The sequence below is a fragment of the Narcine bancroftii genome, chromosome 9 (genome assembly GCF_036971445.1).
Source record: "Narcine bancroftii isolate sNarBan1 chromosome 9, sNarBan1.hap1, whole genome shotgun sequence".
NCBI classification, from domain to species: domain Eukaryota; kingdom Metazoa; phylum Chordata; class Chondrichthyes; order Torpediniformes; family Narcinidae; genus Narcine; species Narcine bancroftii.
The window spans coordinates 85135326-85156528 of NC_091477.1; the positions used below are offsets into that span (position 1 = coordinate 85135326).

General features: G+C 37.1%; 1 protein-coding gene across 1 annotated transcript in view; it reads right to left on the reverse strand.

Moving 5' to 3' along the window:
* Positions 1-246: 246 nt before the first annotated feature.
* The window catches only part of slc25a36a (solute carrier family 25 member 36a), a 66695-nt gene continuing 45738 nt past the window's right edge, over positions 247-21203 (reverse strand). The window contains exons 5-7 of the mRNA XM_069896687.1: positions 10064-10130; positions 9034-9320; positions 247-6303 (exon numbers count right to left, since the gene is read on the reverse strand). Of these exons, the coding sequence (XP_069752788.1) occupies positions 6110-6303; positions 9034-9320; positions 10064-10130 (548 nt within the window). The 3' untranslated portion in view covers positions 247-6109. The remainder of the gene's footprint in view (positions 6304-9033; positions 9321-10063; positions 10131-21203) is intronic.

Consider the following 21203-nt stretch of genomic DNA (forward strand, 5'->3'; position numbering starts at 1 on the left):
ATCGGGGAGGGGGTGGAGAGGTACAGGAGCCTAAAGATGAGCACTCAACAGCACAAAGTCAGGTTCTAACAGTTTCCTGAATAATCAATGAACCAAAGAAACTGCCTTATTGTCCATTACTTTTATTTTTAAATATTTATTGTTGTAAGATGGTTTATAATATGAATATTTGCATTATGATACTGCTGCAAAACACCAAATTTCATGACTTGTTCATGAAAATAAATTCTGATATTGACAGTAATGTGAAGGCCCAGGAACATTTTATTGAATATATTAAACCTGTTTTGAGATTGGAACAGCTGCTTTAGCTCCATATTTAGAGTTTACTGTAATACAGAATATTCACATTTAATATTGCACTAAAAGATTTTATATTCAATCTGATGATCACACATCTAGTATGTTTGCTACTGCAAGATGCTGTTAAGTATATTAGAACCATCCAAAAATACATTTAGCAAAGTACCGCCAGGAAAATTAAGAGTAAATACCAAATCAAATTTTCACTAAAGATGGAAAACAAAGTTTTTGTATGCATTCTGAATTCATTTACAAGTTGGAAATCAGTAACCAAAGCATGCTACAAATGATTGGAAAATGAATCAACCAATATATGCACTAACTCATAGATATATATATAAGATAGAGCTGGTGTAGAAGCTACAGCATTTGATTATCACTCCATTAAACACATCACATGTCTAATACTGCTGTACCCACCCATTTTCCTGTCCACTGCTCCGGCACAAGCATTGTTACATGTTCTGCTTTGTTAAGGCATGCAAACAGACTTCACTGGATAGTTTCCTCCTCACAGGATGCAATTGTCAAGTAGATCCCTGGTTTAGTACAGTTGCATGTCCAAGAGCAATTCAAATGGATCACGTTTGAAAGGGTTAGGAATTGGAATTCAAATGATGACTATACAATTATAAGATCAATGACTCTTCTTGAAAGCAACATACCTTTGCACAATACAATGCTTCTCATGCAATCAGCATTATGTCCAAATAACCAAGGAATCTGCTCTGGGTAAAACAGTGCTTGGCTGATTTTGATATTGATTTGCTGACAAGGGCACTTCAAAAATTGATTGCATGATCACACTTAGTGTTTATACATCAGCAATAAAGTTTATAAACTGGATTATCTGTAACTGAAGTTAGTGAACCTTCATTTTGAACAAAAGTGGTTAAAGTATGATTCCGTTTTAAACATCAACATCTGGAAATGTCAACTGAAATCAAATTGTAAAAGTTCAAAAATGCAGGTGCACATTTCTGAAATTCTTGTGACCTTACTTTTACCATTTTAGTTATGAATGTTTAAAAAATAAGTGAACCAAATTAAAAAAGACAAACTGAGTTGTTTGTTTAAAGCAGTGAATTTCCAGTGAATAATGGAAATATTAATCTGTACACATTTAAAAGCATTCACGTTAGAAATTCCATGACACACATCTTGCTGCAATAATTAAATAGGAATATTCATTAAGCAAAGTGAAGTTGTATGTTTTAAATGAGGACAAACTCTCAAATTAAGTAAATGACTTGATCAGCACAGGTTTAAGTTAGTAAAGGGTATAAAACATTTAAAGTTGCTCACCCTTGAGACAACCAAATTAAAACAGTTAGTTTTATTACTACATAACCATTTATCTAGAAATTATATCATTAATTTTGTGCCCAATCCTATCCCATGTATAAAATGGAAAATTGCAGTTGTTTAATAAGATGGCTCAAAGCATTCAATATTTAACAAATCTTGGATTGATTTCAATTTTCAGCAGGGGGGAGTGGCAGGACTATTATTGGTCACTTAGAAATATGTAGTTATTAGAAGAGGACAGCACTACACTCATGTGTTTGGTGCCATAGACAATATACAAACTCAATGGCACAGAGAATAAGAGCATGACACAGGAGGTGCAATGTATTTTTAGGACCATATTTCAGTATGATCCATCTCTTTTTAACAAGTGGGAAGGGCAAACTGCTCTGATCTACTAATTGGCTTTTAGCAATGTGAAAGTTCTGACACAGATAGTACCTGAACATTAATATATTGATATTTTTCTTTCATATCAATCCAGTCTTCAATTGAGAAAAATACTAAAGATCATTCTACCTTGCTGGATTAACTTTGGATACCCCGTTTGTTTAATTAATTTCATTTGTGTTTTTATTTTGGACAAATACTGACAAAGAAAAGTCCTGAATGAACTAAACTGAGAAAGATTTAGCAGTATACAGATCGAGCGTCCTTTTACTCTGGTCATTATTAAACAGAAACCTATTAAGATTCCACATTTACAGGGAGAAGTCTTTGAAGTGCATGAACATCAGAACAATTTACTAGATCCAAATTCTGTTAACTTAAACACTTACATTTATTATACAAATTTTGAAGGAATTGGATCTGAAAATTTTTTTTTGGATGAAACTTGTAAGTGCATTTAAAAAAAATTATTTTGCCACAGGATATTATGGTGTATTTAAAAGGCATGCAGGAATACCACATACAATGCATACTAATGAAACATAGTAGCATTTTCTATTGTTTTTAATTCTTTGCAATGTGGACACACCCAAAGCACGAACTCTTAATGATTTTGTACAGAATATGTACATACATTACTTGCACCCAAGGATGCACTGTACATCAGAAGCGAGATCTGGAATTGAACTGCAGATTTTTGACAAAGCATAGGCATGTTGAGTTTAGATATACTGTAGCTTTTATGATCGCAAGTACAAGCATTACCATAAGATTAAAACAAAAGTTGTCACAGAGAAGCTGCATAATCCAAGCCTGTGCAGACTTGATTATTTCAAGTTATGACAGTTATGAGAAATTACAATATAAAAAATAGTAGAAATCCTGTTCAATTAAAGCTTAGGTGCGAGACTCTGAACGGTGATTTCGTTTTCAATTCCAAATAAGAGCAGATGAGTAAATTGTAAAATGTAATATTGCCTTGCCACTTTTTAAAAAAAAGTTATTCTGCTCTAGTACAACTTGCCAAACAAATTCATACTCCATCAGCTCCAGTGAAAAATGCCTTAAATGTAAACAAATAGTGTGTTCATTTCCTTTGTTTTTTTTTAAAATCTCTACACGGTGCACTAATTACCATCCTTCAGTTTCTTATGCCATCAAAATGTTGTTTTGTGTCTGCCCACCCAAGGACAGATCATAGCATTTCTTCAAGCTCCATAATTAGTGAGAAGAAAGAAAACCAAGACAAAATATATTTTGGATATAACTGGCTCACCAGGTTTCAACAAATGATAAAAACTAAAAGTTGCAAATGGTTGGAGGACAGGTTCATAAAATGATGCTTGCCTTATTCTAGATTCTCAGGTTATAAGGACAAAATCAAAAGTGTTACCATTGACTGCATACTCCCCTACACTTGCTTTTTACCCAGGCCAATTTCAATGGCCAAAGAGGGGATTATGATATTTAGCTGTTAATTCCCCCCCCCCCCCCAACCTAAACTAGATGATAATTGATCCATTATTGCAGAAAATTTCATGTGATGTAGATTGTCATCATTGTTCTTGTCAATGTCAGGAAATGCCTTGAAGATGAATAGTATTTCAAAGGTTACCAGTGCAAATCCTATTAACATATTTTAAGCAATTTGTTAATTATTTGGAATGGTAAATTGTCAATTGCCAGTTCAAAAAGTTGGCGGGGGCACTTAGGTTTGCCAAAGCTATTATACTTCTACTCTCAAGAATTTAGCATGTTGGTCTCTCCTATTGAGTGTTCTTCTCTTCCTCATATCCCTCCATTACAATGTTTGTTTAGCAAATTACCCCCTGAGGCAAGATCCCACCTAATTATATCACATATGAAGTTATTCTGGAATATGTTAGCCAGATGATTTAACTTTAATTCATATTTGAATAAAGCCTTAAGTATTTGGATGAATCCAAAGTTGTGTATTGATAAGTTTCCTTTTTTTTCTGGAGGTAATGGCAAAGGAAATGTATAATTGGGAGACCTTTGTAATAGTGACAGTTTAAAATCTTTTAGTCAACTAATCCAATAGTATCTTTCGGTCACAATTTTGGAGATGTCTTCACCTGCATCATGTGCTGCACACAACTTTGGGTTCTGCACAGCAACCCCCACAAGTTGCTATGATACTATCTACTGTACTGACTGCATAAGGTAAAGGTCACAAAGCCTCATTTTATTATTTAGCCTTAACACAAATCTCAGGGGATAAACTTTTGTTGGGTCATAGAAGAGCATGGGAAATAGACCGGAGTGTGGTTTTTGAGGTGGAAGACAAAATTTGTAAAAAAAATCAAAACAATGTCAAGAGATCTGAGTGTGCCTAATTCAGTTTAAGATTCTGCACCATTTTTATTGGACTCTAGCAAGGTTATATAGATTAGGGTTGAAAAATACCCCTGAATGCCAGTGCTGTGAGCTGGATAAAGGGGACTTAGTACATGCGCTTTGACCTTGTCCCAGAATTCAAGAATTTTGAATTATGTTACTTAAGTATAATGAAGAAGTTTCAAGAATTCAAATTCCTTATTTGGGGATAAATGCTCTCAAAATTGGATTTAGACAAGTATAATGGTAGGAAAACAATTTATACTTAGAGGTTGGAAGAATTTTTTTGGGGGGGGGGGAAGAACCATTATTTCAGGAGTGAGCACAAAAATGGTCAAAGTGGCAGTGTTTGATAAATTGGATATCGATACACAAAAATGGGGCAAATATCTAGATTTCTTTGGGGTGGGGAGATGGTGGTGGATGTCGTGGTGAAGCATATTAATGAGTCAGATTTTTCTGTTATTAGAGGTCTGAATAAACACACATGGTTATTTTTATTGATTTTTTTTGCTGCCATGTTTGTTTCTATTTCATGGATGTTTGTTTTTCATAAATTATGATTTACAACTTTAACACTGACTGAAGAGTTTAGGCAATATTTTTTTTGAAGAAAAAAATTAAATAAAAATGTTGCAAATGGTGGTAACAAATCCCAAAGGTACACAAATTATTCAACATAATTATGGATCCAGAAGAGATTGATGCAGCAAAATATACTTTGTTAATGGAAATTAACTAGGTTATGTCAAACTGGTGATTGTGAAAGATTTATTTGCCATTTTGATGATTTAAGAACTGAAAGAGTCAGGAAAAAAAACCAAAACTCAAAGTATAAAGGCCACAAAGTGCTTGAGGAAGAGTTCAAGAGAAAGCCACTTATTACAGGAAATTTATAACATATCATGAATATTGCATAATTTTGTACCCTCTTCAAATATTAACATACACTTTTGAAAGCATCTATAGGCTGATTGAACAAACACAAGCATAATACTTAAAGATGTTTCTTCGAAACAATTCTCAACAGCCTCTCTATGTCTCACAATAGGGATATGCAATTTTAAGGGGAACAGTAAACAAATCAATCTTAATCATCTTGCTTTACATTCATTAGTCATACTTTAAATGCCAAGTGAAGATATCCTAAAAATAATTAGAAATCATCAAAAGAGGTGAACTTCAAGTTTAATCCAATTTCTCCATTGATGGCTTTTAAAGGAAGAATGTTACTGTGTAAAATGTCATGAGTTTATGAAAAACAATTTTCTAAGATAAACTCTTGTACAGGGAAGCTAGATTGCAATTAATGAACTTCTCGGTTTACTCAAAATTTTGCAAAATAAATACTGATGTAACATTTCATGAGTTTCAATAACGTATGGACAACACCTTTAAGTTTTAATTTGAGAAATTATTCTATGGAGATAATCTGTCTGAAGATTTCAGCTCATTGGAGTGCTTCCCAATTCTACCAAAATTGAAATTTTGTCAGGATAGAAAGTGTTATAATGAAAGTTAACAGGATAATATAACATTTGGATTTGTTAAATGTTCCCTTGCTAAAGTGGTGATTCTATCTTCACATTGATCAAAACAAATTATTTTCACAAATTGGACATTCTTCGTCTTAACAGCAGCTTAAATCTTCACAATTATTTAATCTTCTTCAGCATTAAATTTATCTGGGGCTTCTGGTCCAATCAAATCCTTTGGTCTTCCAGGTTTTCACAACAAATCAGACTTTTCTTTACCCATCAAGAAGATAAACCACAAGCTCATAGGTGGCCATCATGATAGCAGTGTTTGGAATCTGTCTGACCAGATGGGTGATGAGGCCACGGTAAAGTGATCTATAACCTTCTTCAGATATTACTAATGAAAACGTCTGAAAAAATGATCTGTATTTTCTTCCTTCTTCTCGTAGCCTAGTTCTTATAACCTCTGTGGGGGGGGGGGGGGGGGGGGGGCGGGGGGAAAAAAGTTACATAATCAAAAACTGTACTATTTAGCATGGTATTGTTAGCATTATTTCCCCATGGAATTCTGACAGGCATTGAAATCTTCAACCCAGCAGCTTGTACTATATATGCACACGATCCCCATTTCCACACAAGTATTTTACAGATTTGTTCATCAGTTCTAGACATTCTAACATCCAAGAAATGATGAAAATAAATATTAACACTGTTAATAACAGTGATAATACTTGCCAAATAAAACCAATAGTGATTTAACGAACATTAAGGTCATGAAATTGTGACTGCATCAAACAATTGTTGGCACAAATCAAGAGACACTTTAAGGCAATGTCTCAAAAAGGAGAGGCTGTGAGATTTGATAAGCATCTTTGAGTTTAGGATTTAGGCCATTTAAAATAGAGGACCAAAGGTGATCAATGGGGAGGAAATAATCAGTGAGATCTATCAGCAGACAATTAAAAGAGCACACAAACACCTTGAAAGTTTATACAAATGAAGCATATTTAAAATGGAGACAACATGGCCTAGCACGGATCTGAAAAATCTGGTTGCGGGCAAACCAAACTCTGAACTAATCTTTTGAGCATTATATGGTACATTTGTTGGTTGCCAAGACACAGCTGGCATAAAATAGGTTTTATTGTAATTGATAATTATGGTGTGCCATAGGTGATTGACACAAGGGCTTCTACATTTTATAATTTTACACAAATAACTTGGATAGTGATAATGAAGGCATGGTGGATAAATTTACTGAAGATATAAAGATAAAAGTTATAAAGAGAACATACAGCATTTATGAAAGGATATAAATGGATTAAAGAATGGGCAATGGTCTGGCAAATTGAATATTTTGTGCAAAATGTGAACTTGACCATTTTGACAAAAAAATTGAAAAGTGTTGCATTTAAAATGAGAGCTGATAGAGCTTTGAAATTTGAAGAAATAAAGATCTTACCCCACTCCCATCTAAAAAAAAGTGCCCTCCATAATGTTTGGGACAAAGACACCCCTTTCCTTCATTTGCCCCTGTGCTCCAGTTCTATATTTCTAATCAAACAATTCACATGTAATTAAAATGCACATTCCAGGTTTTATTCAATGTTACTTGAAAGAGCCAGCAGAATTCTGGAAAAAAGACTTGTGGACAGATGAGACCAAAATTAACTTGCATCAAACTGATGGGAAGAGCAAATATGAAGGCATAAAGGAACTGCCCAAGATCCAAAGCATACCACCTTTGCTTGGGTTTGCATTAGGGTTAGTGTTATGTGCATATTTCATAGAATCTTCTTGTTTTTCAGCCTCATAATGGCTCCATTGACTTTCATTAGTTTCTTGTATTGAAAAATGGCAACTTTACATAGAAATAAGCCTAGCTCTCTTATAGCTGCTCCAGTGAAGCAATTAAACATACCTGAGTACTCACATACCCATGTAGACAAATGTCCCAAACATCATGCTGCCCTGAGACAGGGGCTATTTATAAAAAATGCTGCAATTCCTACATGATCAAACCAAAATGTATACAAATAATCTTGAATAAAACCTGGAATATACACTTTAATTACATGTGAATTGTTTGATTACAAATTTAAAATTGAGCAGCAGAGGAAAAAAAGTGTCTGTTCCAAACATTATGGAGGGCACTGTGTATAGTAAAGCCAATCAGATGCTACAATTTATCACAAAGGGGAAAAACATAAGGGATGTTATACATGGGCATGTGAAATCGCAGTGAGAAAACTATAAATTTATACTGATGGAAAAGTGTTTGTGCAATGACAACAGTTCAGAGATTTTTTACTAAATGAATAGCTGGAATTGGCAGGTAATGAAAAAATGTTGGATTACTGCTGGACTTCAGAAGAGTACAAGGAGTCTTTATTAAAATATACAAGATCCCGAAGAATCTTAAGAGGATGTTTTCAATTGTGATTTAACCTACAACTTGGTGATCTCTGTTTAAAATTAAGTGGTCCTACACAGAAGTTGAAGACAATGATTTATTTTTCTTGTGTTGAGTATGTCTTTTCATATTTTCCAAGCCAAAGGAAGGTGAATTATTAATAAATGAGAGGCTGAAAAGTTTTTGTGAGCAGAAGGTGGTGCTCAGATTATAAATCATACACGATCTCATTAAATGACAGAGCATGTTTGAGGGATTGCTCCAAAATAGTGAAAATATACATGCTTGCACATGATTTAAATGTAATTGCGAACTAGAAAATACTACGGAATTAAACTATTTTTTTATAAAGCTTGACATTTTATTTAACTAATTAAAGAAATGGGTTTTCTAAAAATCTAACAATTCATCAACTTGAAACATTACAGTATTTTTGTTCCAAAGATACTGAATGTGAGCAGTATTTTATTTCAGATTTCCAGTATTTATCAAGATTTTGTCAAATGGGCTTTATAGAATGAACAAGCTGCCACTCTATAGAATCAAAATATTTCAAATTCCAATTGGAAAAAAAACCCCCAACCACAAGTCATAAAAGAGAATCTGGGTGCAGTAAGGGCAGAATGATCAATGAAGAAATGAGGGGGGAGGGTCACTGGTCAAGATACACTACAACTATCCTTGCCTTAATCATGACAGACAGGATCTCCTTCTAAATTTTAAAGAAAATCTTCAACAGTCATGGAAAAGCATACTGTTCACATGTGGACAGAAGATACGCACCATGTGGATATGCTATACTGGTGGCACATGTTTTAGATGTTGCAGCAGCTAGCATCAACGCTACAAAGTCAGAAGCATATTTCACAGAATCTTCTTCAGGATCCATGTTTGATGTTTTGGATTGCATCAGTCTCTGCTTTATGCTTTCATAAATTACAAAATGAATCACAGTCTCAGAGATGCCTGCATAGGAAGCTGACATTCCTCTGTAGAAGCCTCGAATACCATCAAAGCGATATACTCTTCTCACGCATTCAAATGCACTCATCCGCGATTCACCTCGGCTCCTACAAATAAAAGATCAATCCAATGAACAATTCATGTGCAAAATTTCAATACACAATTCCAATCTTTCAATTCCTGCATAAAAGAACATAAATTACAACAACAGATAGATGCTAATTCTTCAATAGATTACGCAGAACAAAAAGGATATCCTCAATTCACACGCAAACATAACGCAAGATAAATTATTCCTAAAAAGTATTCAATGATGAGTCACGGCAATTTTTATTTTTTTTATTTTTTACCTATTTATTTTCCACAATTTATTTTGTCTGTTGCTTGAAACCTGGAATGACATTTTCTCACCATTAAAGAAAATGCCACTATTTGTAGTTGTAAAATACCACTGCTTTTTTTGGTTTTGGTCTAGCACCGAAGCAAAGTTGTAGTGATAGCCCAATCCTGCAGCAGGGACTACTTTGTCATTAACTTAAGTCCAAGGGGAAAATTGATGCAAGGGACTTTAATGAAGATCCAACTCATTTATCATTCAATTACAAAAAATCATGTTTTCTAAGATTTTAAGATTAAAAATTCAATTAGAAATATTTTGTTCAAAAATGAAATTATTGATTATAGATTACATAGATGTGATTAGTACAGCTACACAAACAACAAGCTGATCATATCTTAGAAAAATTCAGGTTATCACTGTGAAAGAATAATTTGCCTATTTATCAAGTTTGTACAAAAATACTTCTTCCCATTAATACTATAATTACCAGATTAAACAAAACAAATTTACCGTGCTTCCAGTTGCAAGCGTGTCTTTATTAGCCAGATTGGATTGGTGGCTGTAATAGCAGTAAAGCCTGGGAAGAAACAACACATACTGATAATAAATCCCATGAACTCTGAACACATGAGATACCTTTCATCAGGTGCTCAATCTTTAGTAAATCCACATTTTGATATCTACTGCAGATAACCTATGCGTGGGCAATTTGAGTGTACAATTGTTTACTTCTCAAACTGGCAAATGTCCTCATCTTGCTGAAATAACAAATCAAGTATAATTGACATCATCAAGAAGAAAAAGGAGCTTCAACAGGTCCACTGTTTAATCAAATTGTATGTCATGGTACCAGCCTCACATAATTGCGATGTTCATACTATAGAAAGTTTAGAAGAAAATTAAATAGCTATGGCAGAGGAAGAATTGCTTTGGTCATATTGGAATAAAGAAAAATGTTCATGATACCATTATCAATGGTGATCAAAGCAACTCTTCCAGGACATTTAAAGTAACTGATTGATATATTCTTCAGTTTACAAGCACTTGTGCCACAGACTTCAACATTGTTGAAAATACCTAGAGGTACAAATGTTCTTTCAAAATCCAGGAAACATTAAGATGGATACTATAGTAGTCATCCAAGACAAACTTTTATTTATATGAGCCTTGAATATTGTAATTTTACATCCAATTGGGAAAAAAAAAGTTGGTAAGCTCCTCTGATATCTGAATAGATAAAAGGCCACCAACCTGTGTACAACTGAACTACTGGGAACAAGGCGGCTCCAGGTTTGATCCTTGGATTTTGTCATGCCAGTTGTTCCCTGCCAGAATGGCAATCAACGGAATTAAGTTTCCCCCAGGTTAATATAAGTTAGGCAATGCTCCTGCCACTGATCCTGTTAGAAAGCGAGAGTTGCATGTATGTTGGGTGAGGATTTTAAAAAAAAAAGGCTCATCTACAATGTCACCCATGGTACAAAGAACCTAATGACACTCACTGTGTAGGCTCACACTTGTGAACAGCCAGTTGGGCGAGGTGCCAGAGGAGTGTTGACATCTGTGGAACCAGCATAAGACAACACCCTGTGGAATGGAGAGAAGTGCGAGTGTGAATGTGTACGCGTGTGCGTGCAAGTGCAAAGGGGGGTTGTTTGCTGGTGCCCGACATACTTCAACTGTGCTGGTCACTCACACCAAATGAGTGGAAATAAAAAACTTTGAGGATTATGTGGACATGCTCTAACCTATTTATCTGCAAGCTTACCGTATTTGACGGAATACAAGACTCATGGACATTCAAGAACCTTCTCCCCCCTCCCATTTTAGTGGGAGATTTTAGGAAAAATTTGTTTTAGTGTACTTACAGGAAAGTTGGCGAACTGGTTCCTCCTGCAAGGCCCCTTGTAAATAATGTGTGTGTGTCCCTTCACTCACCTTGCTGGAAACCCTTCAGTCTTGCATGGCCGAGGCACTGAAGCTGCCTCGCACATGAGCAACGGCAGCAACACATCCTCCTGCCCACTGCATGCCCAACCTCAGGCTGCTTTGCTCCTACCATGCAAAAGCAGATTGAGTGACTGGTGTGCTGGGACCCATAGGTGCGCAAGGGAGAGATGGCAACAAGCAGAGTCCACTGTCGCAGGGAGCAAACAATTAATTGCTTGCTTTGAGGGGAGCGCTGGACCTCAGTGATCAGGCTTCACTGCTGAGCCTTTGTTTGATGAGGATGGCCCTCTGAGGAAATTGAATGAGGTATGTGGGTGGGTAGCAATGAACAAGTGGCAATGAGCGAGTGGCCTGGCTCAACTCGGCAAGTCTCTCACTGTCACCTGCCCTCACGCCTCATTCAATTTGCTCGGGGGGCCGTACTCATCGAACAATGGCTGAGTATGGAGCCTGATCACTGAGGTCCAGTGCTCCCCTCAAAGCAAGTGATCAATTGTACATGTACTACAAACTTGGCCGTTACGCTGCTGATTGGCCTTCTTACCAGGGAAGTGAGTGGAGGATCCGGAAAGCAAGGGCCTCCCTGAGGGAAGGTGGTCCACGAAGCTGCAGGCCCACTTCTTGAACCTGTCAACCTGCTAAATTTCAACTTCATGTACAAGACCCGGTGGGTATCTTTGAGCCAAATTTTGGGGAAAAAAAATGGGTCTTATATGCCGTCAAATACAGTATTTTAAACATCTACAATTATCCAAACTCAAAGAAAATGCTCACCAACAAATGAACTTCAAGGCAACAAATGTAAAATGTATTGGACACATTTAAACTTCAGAAAAAATCTTAAATTTGTATTACAAAACCCCATATTTTCTGACCTTGTGTGTTAAAAACACAAGGTTGTATAGTGTTTACTCCAAAATTTACAAATCAACAAACCTCAATAAACAAATGTACTTTTGGGTGAGTCTGAACTTCAGTTTGCCAATCAATTCAGAGCTTTAACTGCCAACATAGCAATTACCCATTTAATTTCCTAAACTATACTTGAGATGTTGATCTTATATTAATTTTAGAGCCCTTGATAAAAAGGTTTAAAGTATATTCATGACATGGGATACACAGCAAAATGTTTCACACCAATATATGGCTTGAAGCATTCTACTAAGTATGTCGAACCTATCAATCTAATGGTGGATGATAAAGTCCGAACTCATTATAGACATGCCTCATACATTCCATCTCAATGTCAACACAAGTTTAGCAATTAAAAATGTGATAATAATAATGAGAATCAGCCTTTTTAAAAATTAATTCTCAGTGCTGTGGTTGCCACTGGAAAGAGCAGCATTTTCACCTATTTCTAGCTTCCCTCACAACGACACAGTTGGCTCCTTCACTATAGTAGGGTGGTGATAATGCTAAACCTAGCAGTGATTGATAATAAGATTGATTATGCCACTTCAGATAACAGTCAAGAGATTTAATCACGGCAGATGAAATAACACACAAACCAATCCAACATTAAATGATGAACCAAATTTACTTCCAGATTGCTGCAACCATTCTTCAAAAGTAATTTGAAAGCAGTGCATCCAGTAATAGGCTAGTTTCCCCCCCACCCCCATTTTCTGGACTGAGAATGCAATAAATGTTGAAAAAGCAACAGTGCAATGTGAATTTAGAACACACACAGGATAGTTACCAAACATAATGTTGTGCGATTTGAAAGACAAATGTTTTTGCAATCTGTATTGCAGCAGATACATCACAAGCTGCAATCAGCACTCAGTTCTATTAATTAAAGAATTAAAGCTAGTTATTATGATTAAAAAAATAACCTGATAATGTGCAGCATGAGATGACGAGGTTCACTCCTGAGAAAAATGCATAGTATGTGCCCAAAACAGACACAGGCTTTCTGCATCAGAATGACAAGAGACCTTTTCAAATGAACTTTCAATACTGTACCTTTTGGTAGAACTTAAATAATTAAATGCAAGTTTCATTCAAGTTCAGAGATTTTCCCCTTTGAACGACTGCAAATTAAAAAAAGGGCCAAGAGGAGATAATGAAAAAAGGCTTATCAAACATAGCACTGATTTTTTTTGCTGTATGCGTCACAGTACGTAGCTTAAACTGCAAGATAATCAAAATCATAGGTATTATTACAAAGACAGAAGTGTTACACTAATATGCATAAAAATGCTAACCTTGTCTTATTGTCAGAATACAAGAAATATTCACTGACAAAATATTTAAACATAAGGAGACTTAAAGAACATATTAGTTTCTAGAATTCTACAAATTGATCTAGGACAGTTAAGTCTTATGACCTTCAGTATTTTCTTCCTCATTCATTTTCAGATACAGTATGTAACACCAAGGGATTGTATCAAATTCTTCAATAATCAATGAACCAAAGACACTGCCTTACTTTAACTTTTTGTGCACTGTTTTCATTGACTGTATTTGTATAAGGTGGTTTATCCAAATGTCTGCACTGAGATGCTGCCACAAAACACCAAATCCGTGACTCGTTCATGACAATAAACTCCGATTCTAAACAGCAATGAATTTCAAAAGAGCTATATTATTGCACTTTATTCTGTTCAAGACATACTTTGTTTCAGTTTTATAGCCAAGAAGAACTTGAAATCAAAATTAAACAGAAAAGGTAGAATTTTTAATACACTAGTATAATCCTAAACAGCTAGAATTCTTTCTCTATACTTTTATTTCTTGGTTTAAAAAAAACTTTTGTAGAACTTCTCCAAATCACAAGATCCCTGGTGTGTTGATATTGTTATTGCCCGTTTTTAGTAGAGAGAAATCTGTCCATGTCCTTAAAAGAACCCACTGCAGATTCCATGCATTAACCTTACTTCCTACTCGGTTAACAATGTGCTATAGTACACAAAAAACATTACACAGAGCAAATACATTTAGGCATAAGTCAAAAGTAACTTGAAGGACCAAAGAACCTCGGGTGCTGAAAGCTTGCTGATTGTATCTGAGGTTTGGATCTGGAGCTCGGTCTGCCAATGTTTTGAATAGAATTCTGTGAGGTTGTGAGCACTGGAGGAAAATCCTCAGAGACTTAGCATCTCTGAAGGGACTCTCCTTTATTTCTTTTATTATTAGGGGCTCTGGGCAATGCTTGTGGCAAATCTTTGTTTTGCCTTACGGCAGGCAAAAGTAGAAGTATATCAATACTTTGCATATGTATGTATTATTACGTGACAATAAAATGAACCTAGATCCTTGACGAACTTTCCTTGGGGAAAACAAATCTCGAAAGAACCCAATCAATGGCCAGTAGTGAAAACTGCTGTGTTAATGCAATTAAATACTGGGCTTGTCATTGAACTAAATTTGATTGGGTTTCAACTCCAAATAGGAATCAAATTTCTTTTCTACAATTTTTGACTCAACACAAATCAAAAAAAATTTGGAAAGTGTACCAAATAGTTCAGTTACATTGGGATGCAGCCAGCCACCAATTCCATAAAGTTTCTGAATTTTCATGCAAACTTGGTGAAACAAAATGGTCAATCATATATCAGTAACCATTCAAACCATACACTGTGTCACAAGGATGGAGAGCAATTTTTGGAAAAGATAGCAACACAAAATCTTGTTTCCCCTTTAATGGAGTTAGGATTCTATCAGAAGCCCTTTTCATATTGGCTAACTGGTAAAAGGGTGCTTCAATGAACTGGTTCAAAAAGTCATTTTTTCTGTTCACTCTGGACCAATGTTAACCGGTTCTCTGTGCCTTTTCACACTCACCACCTTGAATCCCAGCAGAGGGGCACCAATCCGTCACTGGCGCGTCATTCAGGACATCGAGCAATGGCAGACTTGCCCTCCCAGAATTCCATGCAGCAGAGAAACCCATCCATGAGGCTCCATGCATACAGTCCTTTCATTATACCAAGGCAAACATGGGGGCTTTAAAGGAAAAGGCAGCTAGTTCCTTGCCTACCTGCATCTCACTTTCCCACTTGCTATAAATTGTGCACATATGTATAATAATCCCGCTACCACTTTCCCCATAGTCTTTACAAATTGTGTGCATATTTTCCCACACTTTTATTCATGTGTATTTATTTCTGCCTCCATTTTCTGATACTGCAGTAAGTTTATATAGGTTGGCAGAACAATATGGGCTGAAGGGCTCATACGGTGTTTTAATTAAGCAAGAATAATTTTGTTTAAATACAAGATCATAATGCTTTTAAAAAATCTTTTGTTTTCTCCATATTCCTGCATGCAAGTATGCCATCAATGCATCACTAATTGGACCCTGTATATATCCCTTGTCCCTTTCACACTGGGCTAACCAGCATGCTAATTCAAAATTGAATTGGCTATGATACACCCTACCTTGGCGATTCGTCCCCGGGTGATTTGACACTGCATGCCAGTTTTTGAGCGTTTACATGTTAACCGACAGATTGGCAGTTAATTACTTGGTTAAAGTGAATGGGGCTAGAGGTTGAATACAACTTGTAATTTATGCTTGCATCTCGATGACTTTCTTAAAAATGTTTATATCATAATTTTGAATAAGAATGAATGGGTTTTTGGTTTCATCCCTTAAAATCTGAGCCACTATCATTAAAATATTAAATCAATGTCATAAAAAAATGTAAGCCGAGAGTTTGGCCCTTTTCTTATTACCTCTCCCAGAGTGACCAGTCTTAACTCCTTTGCATTACCATGAACATGCTCTAAATTCAATAGCAAAAGATTAAAAATATAATTTGCTACCAACTCTGGAACATCTTCCCAACACATTCAAAGTCATATCATCCTCCCAATCACTATACATTGGCTTTCCATCTCAAACCTGTATTAGATGTCTTAAAGAATTATATTTAGTATTTAAACATTTCAAGTCAATCATGTAGCACAGAGCAGGCCCTTCAGTCTACCTTGTACATGATTGCATTTGGTCCATTTTCTTTTAAGACCTTTCCATCCATAAATCTGTCAAAATGCTTTTTTAAAATGTCACAATTGTGCTCTCTTTCTGGGAGGGCAAATTCACGGAGGGCCAAAATTAAAAACTTGGACTAAGTCGAGGGTCGAACTAAATATTTCTTGAAAATTTTCAAGATCTGCATGTTTTCTCTTCTTTCAACATATGTAATATTAAACTTTAGGATACAACTTTAGGAGGATAATGTTACAGGTCAGGAGTAGGTAGCTCAAGGTCACCTTTTGCTTGACCTGAGAGAAACATATTTGGTCCCTGTGGAGATGTAGTCAGCATTCACAGGCTGTGTCCAGCATTTCCTGCTCACTCCTCAGGCTCTAGGCCTCTATTCACCCTCGACCCACCATCCCTCTATCTGACCAGTCCTTTACCCAACCTCTACTCACCCCTCACTCCACTCGCTCTGCCTCTACCCACCCCATCCTATACATGCCCCTCTACTGCCTCTCCCCTCAACCTGTTCCTCCCTCTACCCATCTCTCACCCTCTAATCACCCCTCCCCTACTCACCCTGTACCTCCCCTTTTACCTCTTCCCTATCCACCCCTCCTTCTACTCATCCCTCCCTCTAACTGCCCCTCGCACCACCATAACTTCCCCTGCCCATTACTCCTCACCTACACCCTCTGCCCACCCCTGCTTACCACCCACTCAGGCCCAGCGCGCTGCCGATCAGCCTTTGCGGAACAGCGGGGGCCGTGCGCAGCCTGCCATGTCCGTCGCGCCGACAGGAAATCACAGGCACTCGCCAATCCGCCGCACCGCTCGACAGGTGGGAGAAGTGACTGGTTGTGCGGGCAGCCTTCCAACTGGCTTGCCGGCTGATGACATCGACAGACTTCTCATGTTACAATTATGTTTTCCCCGTTCTCAAAGTTTGCACGGTCAACCTGCAACACTCTTGCTCCCTCCACGTCCCGTGGATCTGATGCCCGGGTGTTGTTAGGATTCCCAGCAGAAGGTTTGTGGAACTTTACCATTCTGGATTCCTTTTTGAGAATATTCTGACCATCTTTTAAGGGGGTTGGTTTTAGTGGGGAGGGGATAGTTAGGGGGTGGGGAAGGATGTGCAATGAAGGGGAGGATGGGGGGGGGGGTGACATTACCAAAAAACAGCATCGGCTCTTGCTCCAGGGCGGGCCACCTCTAATACATTTTTGAAATGATCTCGCGGGCCAAATATAATTATATCCCACGGGCCAGAGTTTGACATGTGTGCTTTAGGGAATAAAGAACCAAGCCATCCAACCTTTCCGAATAACTCAAGCCCTCCAGACCCACAACATCCTGGTGAATCTCCTCTGCACTCCTTCCAATTTATTAATGTCCTTCATTTATTGAAGATGACCACAGCAGCACACAAACACAAGTGCGCCAAACATCTTCTTCATCACCAATCCACCAGAGCTGCCACTTTCTGAAATTATGCACCTGTATCCCCAAAGTCTCTCTATTCAACAATGCTCTCCAGGGCTTGACCATTCAATGCACAAGTCCTACTCTGGTTTCATTTTACAAAGTGCAAAACCGTACAACTTGTCAGTTAAATTCCATCTGCCACTCTTTGTCCAACTTCCAAACAATCCAAGTCCTGTCACAAAAGTACAGAACCTTCTTATCCGTTACACTACCTATTTTGATATCATTTGCAAATTTACTCATCTTAACTCAGAGAATGATAGCTGAGTGGAATGATCTACTTGAAGAAGTAGTTGCAGCAGGGTCAATTCTGATGCTAGATGAGTACATGGATGTGAGGGAGTTGGAGGATTATGGGCATGGGAGTGGGTAGGTGGACTAGTGGAGTTTCATGTAAATTGGTGTGGACTAGAAGGACCAATATGGCCTGTTTCCATACTGTAAATTGTTATATGGTTATATGGTTAACAACATAATTATAATCTGAATGGCAAACAGTGGACCCATCACTCACCCCTGAAACATACCACTGCCTACAGGTTTCCAAAATGATCACTTCACTGCCACCCTTTGACTCCTTACACAAAGGTAAATTTGAATCCATTAGGTTGGTTTAACTTGGATCTCAAGTGATCAAACCTTGCATGTATGATTTTGTTACAAAGGCCTTACTGAAGTCCATACACACACACACCCCTCATCAAAAAATTTGAGAGTGCCTCGCAGAGAGCTATGCTGACTAGTTCCAATTAGCCAATGCCTATCCAAACATTGACCCTGTCCCTTAGAATACCCTGGCCTGTAACTTTTGCTGTTTAAAAAAAAATAAAAATGGCACAACATTACACCCTCCAAGTTTTCCAAAACTTCACACAAGGCCAAAAATGATGCAAGAGCCTCTACAATTTTTTTCCTTAGATTTCAGGGTGGCACAGTTAGTGTAGCAGTTAGTGAACACCTTTACAGTGCCAGCAATTGGGACTATGGTTCAAATCCCGCTGTGTATGTTCTCCCTGTGTATGTTCATGTTTTCCTTGGGGTTGGGGGGGGGGGAGGAGGTGGGTGGGCTTCGCATTCCTCCCATTGTTTGAAATGTACTGGGCTGTAGGCTAATAGGTGTTTTTGGGTGGCACAGACACGTGGTCTGAAAGGGCATGTTATCATGCTGTATGCCTGAATTAAAAAAAATAATACATTAAAAATTTACACAGAGTACGAGGATGCTTTTCATTGGGCCCTGAAGAGTTGTCCATTTTAATATGATCCAAGGTTGACATGACCATCTCTCTGGTACTTCCTGTACAGCCCAGGACCAATAATCTTCCTAGCAACCTTCTTAATATACCATAAAATCTTGGCGTGTTCCTTCATCAGGTCAGCCATCTCCATCTTGTGTCCTTTTGCTCTTCTGAGCTTAAGCTCAAGAGATTTGTTGATACAGATTGGTCATATCTAACATAAACCCTCTTCCCCAACCAGCACCTTATTATTCCTCATTATCCTGGGTTCCTTAAACTTTAAAGCCTTGTCCTATACCTTAACAGGAACATCCAGTGCCTGAACTCTTGCCATTTCACCTTTATAAACATCCTAACTTACAGCACTTGCAAATATCCTCTCCCAATTATGTACCTGCCTAATTGTTCTAAAATCACCGTTTAACCAATTTATGACCAACTTGTGAACAAGACCCATCCTTCTCTGTAACTATTTTAAGACTAATGGAATTATGGTCATTGGTCCCAAAGTGCTCCCCCCACAGTCACTTGCCCAACCTCATTCCTTAAGAGGAGATCCAGTGTCATGCGCTCTCTGGTGGGGCCCTCAATATATTGAATGAGTAAGCTTTCCTGGACACATTTAACAACCCTTTGTACTATGGTTGCCCCAGTCAACATTAGGCAAGTTAAAATCTCCCAGTACTCTGTTACACAACTCAGTATTCTTACAGATATCTCCAATCTTTCTGTTCTACCCAGATAGCTTTGCTGGATAATTCTCCAAGAATATCCTCTCCAAGCTCTGTTATGTCATCCCTCATTAAAAAGGAAAAACTCCCTTAAATTACCTGCTCCTTGATTATACTTGTAGCATCTGTCATGTCCAAAGGACCATCTTGCTCAAAAGTAAATGATACAAAATATGAAATAATGGTTTAATTTGCCAAAAAAAAAACCGCTGGAGGAACTCAATAGGTCAAGCAACACCAATGGGAGAAAAATGGTCAATGTTTCAAGCCAAAACCCTTCAACAGGCATCTTCAATCTCATGTGTCACCTGTTTAATCACAAAATTGAGTGATTCTTAGCTAATGGTGCCATTACATCCTGCATTAAGAGGTAAATAAATATAATCAAACATGGGACCAAAGAACACAAGGTTGGGATGGTATTTATCACGTAGGAATTTTTTTTTTAAACTGGTGAAGCAACTTTTAAGCACAGTAACTCAACTTCACATCTAGAGCCAAAACACAAATTTTGGATCAAGTAGGAATCTATTTATATAGTATGACATCAAGTTGTAGCCTTTAATGTGTTGCAAGTGGTAGCAATAATTTAAGATTAGACATTGCATTCAATAACAAACTGGTCTGGTCACTTATTAGCTGACTCATAGAACACTGAGTTGCAATCGTTGTTTCTTCCTGAATGCTGATAAAAACACCTGGTGGATCCACATGGGCACATGGGCAATAAATCAAATTGAATTTCCTCCAGATACCCAAATTCAAACAGGATCATATTAAGAATAGCTGAAGAAAATAGAATGCAAAACACCAGAATATTATAGACCTGAGCAAACTTAAACATCAGGATAGGAAAATTGAAGTACAATAAAGTACTAATGACCATTAAAAAAAAACTAATGGCAAATAAAGCCTATTTTATTGAATTATGATCATTTTTGGATATAGATAAATTTTACAGATCGACTTAAAAATGGAAACAAAGTACAGAAATTATTCCAACAACCTGAATGCTCAATTCTATATTCATTTTAAGGTGCTAATGTTTACATGCAAGCACAATTTAAACAACATGCAATCACAGGAAGTGTGAAGAAGTTTTTCCAGATCAACTTTCATAAAAAAAATGTCAGCTCCAAATATCCCACTATTTCTCCCTGTGGTTTGTATGCATTTCCTCAAGAATCTCTGACAATTAAAATTTATTACAGGTCGAACTTCTTTAATCTGGTGACATTGGGGCCTGGCCATTGCTGGACCACAGAAAATGCCGGGAAATAGAAAATGCATATAAAAAAGCCGTCAGGTTG